At 40.3% G+C, this 6,438-nt stretch overlaps 1 protein-coding gene across 1 annotated transcript in view; it reads left to right on the top strand.

Annotated features, from left to right (window-relative positions):
• The window catches only part of GJA1 (gap junction protein alpha 1), a 14,533-nt gene extending 8,575 nt beyond the window's left edge, over positions 1 to 5,958 (top strand). The window contains exon 2 of the mRNA XM_017541048.2: positions 3,105 to 5,958. Coding sequence (XP_017396537.1) covers positions 3,121 to 4,269 — 1,149 coding nt within the window. The 5' untranslated portion in view covers positions 3,105 to 3,120 and the 3' untranslated portion in view covers positions 4,270 to 5,958. The remainder of the gene's footprint in view (positions 1 to 3,104) is intronic.
• The last annotated feature ends 480 nt before the right edge of the window (positions 5,959 to 6,438 follow it).

Genomic DNA, 6,438 nt, shown 5'->3' with positions numbered 1-6,438 from the left:
AAAAAAAAAAAAAAAAATGCTATTTCTTATAGAATGTAAATAAACTTAGTGATGAGTTACTATAAGCATCTACACAATCATACATTACTTTGAGTAATGATGAAACAGTAGTTAAAATAATTTCTGTTGCGCCTGGTGCTATTTTTAAACATGCTAGGTTTGTCTTCAGCTCTATCATTGCATAAATGTGATGAGATGTATACAAACAGTTTATCTTTTTATACTTGATTGTTTCTATCATTTTCTCCCCGACAATTGAAATATCTGAGTAAAAGCAGATGACACTGGCAAAATATTGTAGTTTTTTACAAACAGAATTAGGGCCAATTTTACACATCATCACATAGAGACTATCTATTTATAGCTTCAAAAATTTTACTGTTTGACCGTCATGGACTGTACTTCTTCATTTCCAGTCTAGTATTTTCTCCTAAATTATAGGGGTTTTTTTTCTTTCACATTCTCTCACCATCAAACTCACCAGCAAGACTAAATTACTCCCTTACTTCAAGCCTTCCCTTGGCTATTTAACTGTCTTTGTCAGCCCTTCAAGCCTTTGTTCTTATTTGACTGCTGTTTTCATACATCAATTTCACTTTCTAACTTGTCACTTCAGAATCTAAAATGATCCTTCTTAAAAGTAGAAGGGAGGCTCCCTTTTTTATGACCACTGGGGAAGCGTTATTTCTGTGGCCTTCCCACCCACCTTCCACTCTTATTCCAGCATTCTTTGGCAGCAGTCCCTGGGCTGTCATCAAAGATACCCATGGCATCTAATTTAAGCTTTATGGCTCAACCATCTCTTCTTTGATCGGTCCAGGAAATCCCAAGTCAGGTGTCCATTTCGTTTTTTCTTGTTCTCTGTGGCAGACACAGTCATTTGACAGAAATGTAATGTTGCTTCCTAGGGAAGAAGACGCCCCTGGATTTCATTTACTTCTTACTAGGAGGATACAGCTCATAGTTCAATATCAGATGAGAAACTCCTTTATATTCAGATAGTGAACATATTTCTAAGAAGCCTAAATAATCCTACCTTCAGTTACACTATTTAGAATTCATTATATTGATTTCTGAAATCCTTGCTCATGTAAAGAAAAAAAATAGAATTCATTAATAAAGTCTTAGCTTGGCTTGTTTTTAATTATTAAATAATCTTTGACTAATTCATCCTTTTCTGAACCCTCCAATTACTACTGTCTGCTGAAATTAGCCTATATTCCCTATGCCTGTCACGTCATGTTACTCATTTCTTCCCAGCTTTCAGCCCTCGCTAAGATTGTATATATAAAAGCATGGAAGCATTTCTAGCTTTTAGTGCAGCTTTACTATCCTTTTTTTTGGAGACGGAGTCTCACTCTGTCTCCCAGGTGGGAGTGCAACGGCTCAATCTCAGCTCAGTTCAACCTCTGCCTCCCAGGGTTAAGCGATTCTTTTGCCATGCCCAGCTAATTTTTATATTTTTAGTAGAGCTGGGTCAGGGCGGGGTTCACCATATTGGCCAGGCTGGTCTCGAACTCCTGACCTTGTAATCCGCCCACTTCAGCCTCCCAAAGTGCTGGGATTACAGGCGTGAGCCACCAAGCCCAGCCAGCTTTATTATACTTGTAAATCCAATGTCAGGCATTGAAAAGCCTTGGCCAGGGGACTGTGAATCTTCATCTGGCTCTATCTATAGCTAAATATTTCCTATACCCTGATAACCTCAATTTTTATCAGCTAGATAGATAATCGGCAATTAGAAGCATAATTGAACTAGACAACTTTGGGGATTCTTGTCGGTTTCTACTGACTTAGATCTTTTTCTTATCCTCATTAATGGAAAAGCCATAGGCTTTAGCTGGCTAGGTATTGGTAAGAAGTTAAATTGGATGTATAGCCTGAGTGCCCCAAGCCCAGTAAGGGAACTTTGAAGTATATAACAATCAAAAGATGAAAACCAATCATTTCTGGCTGGAGAAAACACTGAAGTAGGTTTTGTTTGTTTGCTTTTTTACTTAAAGTGTGATGTGTATTTAGTCTTTGATTTTGAAAGTAGGTTACTACATATAATACATTGTAGCAAAATAGTGTATTTACATACAGCCTGCTTTTTCTCTGAACAGAAGGCAGACTTTTGAGCTATATACAAGTCACTGCTTAAGATAAAAATGGTACTCATTACTTGGGAGGCTGAGGCAGGAGGATTGCCTGAGCCCAGGATCCTGGGCAACATAGTGAAAGCCTGTCTCTAAAAAAAGAAACAGAGAAGTATAAATGACAGTAACATAGAGTATCACAAGTTACACTTGAGATACCATTGAAAAATCTTTCAGGGCGAAATTAGTAATAAAATGATGTAAAGTTTGGAAAAAAAAAGGTTATGTGTGTGGGTTCATAGGTGTTCTTACCTGGATTCTTAGATGCCTATGCTTTGAATAATACACATTGACATTTTGCTTAGGCACCCATGCAAACACAGACCTACCAGGCAAGAACTGTCCTATTTATCAGACGAAATAAGCAGAGGCTAAGCGCAGATGGCTTCTCAAGTCACAAGGCAAGGCAGCGGTTGAGCAAGCAATACATCTTTCCAGGTTATGATTGCAACTCACCCTCTGTTCCTTCTAAGACTTATTTTAGCTCAAAAACAAAACACGTGTTAGAACTGTTCATTCGAGGAAAATGGGACAGGAAGAGTTTGCACTTGGTTTTTTGTGAAAGTATGTTGGAAATATATGAAACCTTTTGTAGTATTTTATTTTATTTTATTTTATTTTTGAGACGGAGTTTCGCTCTTGCTGCTCAGGCTGGAGTGCAATGGCGCGATCTCGGCTCACCGCAACCTCAGCCTCCTGAGTAGCTGGGATTACAGGCACGCGCCACCATGCCCAGCTAATTTTTTGTACTTTTAGTAGAGACGGGGTTTCACCATGTTGACCAGGATGGTCTCGATCTCTTGACCTCGTGATCCACCCGCCTCGGCCTCCCAAAGTGCTGGGATTACAGGCTTGAGCCACCGCGCCCGGCTTGTAGTATTTTAACTATCTGCTGAAAAGGACTAAATATTAAACCAGTAATTTGCAAATCTGTGATATTTTAATTGTCTTTTTGCTTCTTTTCAGGTGGTGGCCAGGCAACATGGGTGACTGGAGTGCCTTAGGCAAACTCCTTGACAAGGTTCAAGCCTACTCCACTGCTGGAGGGAAGGTGTGGCTATCAGTACTTTTCATTTTCCGAATCCTGCTACTGGGGACAGCGGTTGAGTCAGCCTGGGGAGATGAGCAGTCGGCTTTTCGTTGTAACACTCAGCAACCTGGTTGTGAAAATGTCTGCTATGATAAGTCTTTCCCAATCTCTCATGTGCGCTTCTGGGTCCTGCAGATCATATTTGTGTCTGTACCCACACTCTTGTACCTGGCTCATGTCTTCTATGTGATGCGAAAGGAAGAGAAACTGAACAAGAAAGAGGAGGAGCTCAAGGTTGCCCAAACTGACGGCGTCAATGTGGAGATGCACTTGAAACAGATTGAGATCAAGAAGTTCAAGTATGGTATTGAAGAGCATGGCAAGGTGAAGATGCGAGGAGGGTTGCTGCGAACCTACATCATCAGTATCCTCTTCAAGTCTGTCTTCGAGGTGGCCTTCCTGCTGATCCAGTGGTACATCTATGGATTCAGCTTGAGTGCTGTTTACACTTGCAAAAGAGATCCCTGCCCACATCAGGTGGACTGCTTCCTCTCTCGCCCCACAGAGAAAACCATCTTCATCATCTTCATGCTGGTGGTGTCCTTGGTGTCTCTTGCCTTGAATATCATTGAACTCTTCTATGTTTTCTTCAAGGGTGTTAAGGATCGAGTTAAGGGAAAGAGTGACCCTTACCATGCCACCACTGGCCCACTGAGCCCCGCCAAAGACTGTGGGTCTCCAAAATATGCTTATTTCAATGGCTGTTCCTCACCAACCGCTCCCCTCTCACCTATGTCTCCTCCTGGGTACAAGCTGGTTACTGGCGACAGAAACAATTCTTCTTGCCGCAATTACAACAAGCAAGCAAGCGAGCAAAACTGGGCTAATTATAGTGCAGAACAAAATCGAATGGGGCAGGCGGGAAGCACCATCTCTAACTCCCATGCACAGCCTTTTGATTTCCCCGATGATAACCAGAATTCTAAAAAACTAGCTGCTGGACACGAACTACAGCCACTAGCCATTGTGGACCAGCGACCTTCAAGCAGAGCCAGCAGTCGTGCCAGCAGCAGACCTCGGCCTGATGACCTGGAGATCTAGATACAGGCTTGAAAGCATCAAGATTCCACTCAATTGTGGAGAAGAAAAAAGGTGCTGTAGAAAGTGCACCAGGTGTTAATTTTGATCCAGTGGAGGTGGTACTCAACAGCCTTACTCGCGAGGCTGAGAAAACACAAAGACATTAGAATACCTAGGTTCATTGGGGGTGTTTGGGGTATATGGGTGGTGAGGGAGGGGATAAGAGAGGTGCATGTTGGTATTTAAAGTAGTGGATTCAAAGAACTTAGATTATAAATAAGAGTTCCATTAGGTGTTACATAGATAAGGGCTTTTTCTCCCCGCAAACACCCCTAAAAATGGTTCTGTGTATGTGAATGAGTGGGTGGTAATTGTGACTAAATATTTTTGTTTTACCAAGAAACTGAAATAATTTTACCCAGGAATAAATACTTCCTGAACACCTTTGGTCTTTTCAACAAGAAAAAGACAGAGGATTGTCCTTAAGTCCCTGCTAAAACATTCCATTGTTAAAATTTGCACTTTGAAGGTAAGCTATCTAGGCCTGACCCTCCAGGTGTTAATGGACTTGTGCTACTATATGTATTTTTTTATTCTTGGTTTCAGTTTAAAATTCAGATAAGGCCCACAGAATAACACTTTCCATGCATTTGCAAATTTCAGCATTATACCTACATTCTTTTTCCATCCACTTGCACCATATCATTACCATCACTTTTTCATCATTCCTCCGCTACTACTCACATTCATTTAATAGTTTCTGTAAACGTTTTTAAGACAGTTGCGATGTAATGTAACATTTTTTCTTTTTTGAGCTAGAGTCAGGGAATCAAGCCATGCTTAATGTTTAGCAATCACTTGTATGTGTATGCGTGTGGAAGAGTGTGTTTTGTTGTCATGTATTGGTACAAGCAGATACAGTATAAACTCACAGACACAGATTTGAAAATAATGCACATATAGTGTTCAAATTTGAACTTTTCTCATGGATTTTTGTGGTGTGGGCCAATATGGTGTTTACATTATATAATTCCTGCTGTGGCAAGTAAAGCACACTTTTTTTTTTTTTTTTTTTTTTTAGGATATAGCAATAATGCTATTACTGAAATGAATGATTTTCTTTTTCTGAAATGTAATCATTGATGCTTGAATGATAGAATTTTAGTACTGTAAACAGGCTTTAGTCATTAATGTGAGAGACTTAGAAAAAATGCTAAGAGTAGACTATTAAGTGTGCCTAAATGAATTTTGCAGTAACTGGTATTCTTGGGTTTGCCCTTCTTAATACACAGTAATTCAGAACTTGTATTCTATTATGAGTTTGACAGTCTTTTGGCATGACCAGCAAATTTGATATTTGCACTAAGATTTTACTGGGAATGCAAGAGAGGTTTAAAGAGGATTCAGTAGTAGGCATATAACTAATTTATTTGAACTGTATGCTGAAGACGTCTACCAGTTTCTCCAAATGCCTTTTTTAAAACTCATCACAGACGATTAGTGAAAATGCTGAGTATGACACTTTTCATCTTGCATGTCAGCTACATAAACAGTTTTGTACAATGAAAAATACTAATTTGTTTGACATTCCATGTTAAACTACTGTCATGTTTAGCTTCGTTGCATGTAATGTAGACCTAGACCATCATCAAATTGTGTGTTCTGGAGAGTGTTCTTTATTCAATAAAGTTTTAATTTAGTATAAAGATAGCCTCTATCCTGTGTGATTTTTCTTTTTGTCCTTCCCTCCTTTCTTCCTTCCTTCCTTCTTTCTTTCCCTTCTTCCTTCCTCCCTCCCTCCCTCCCTCCTTCCTTTCCTTCCTCCCTTCCTTCCTTTTTCCAAGATGGAGTTTGCTCTGTAATCCAGGCTGGAGTGCAGTGGTGCGATCTCGGCTCACTGCAACCTCCACCTCCTGGGTCCAAGCAATTCTCCTGTCTAAGCCTCCTGAGTAGCTGGGATTGCAGGTGCCTGCCACCGCGACTAACTAATTTTTGTATTTTTAGTAGAGACAGGGTTTCACCATGTTGGCCAGGCTAATCTTGAACTCCTGACCTCGTGATCTCAACTTAGGCCTCCCAAAGTGCTGGGGATTACAGGCATTTGAACTTTTCTCATGGATTTTTGTGGTGTGGGCCACCACACCGGGCCCATTTTTAAAACTCATTGATGGCATCTATTTGAGATTATTT

The sequence above is a fragment of the Cebus imitator genome, unplaced genomic scaffold, assembly GCF_001604975.1.
Source record: "Cebus imitator isolate Cc_AM_T3 unplaced genomic scaffold, Cebus_imitator-1.0 Scaffold130, whole genome shotgun sequence".
In the NCBI taxonomy this organism is placed as follows: domain Eukaryota; kingdom Metazoa; phylum Chordata; class Mammalia; order Primates; family Cebidae; genus Cebus; species Cebus imitator.
The sequence above is the reverse complement of the archived record's forward strand: the minus strand, read 5'-3'. Positions and strand labels throughout refer to the sequence as shown.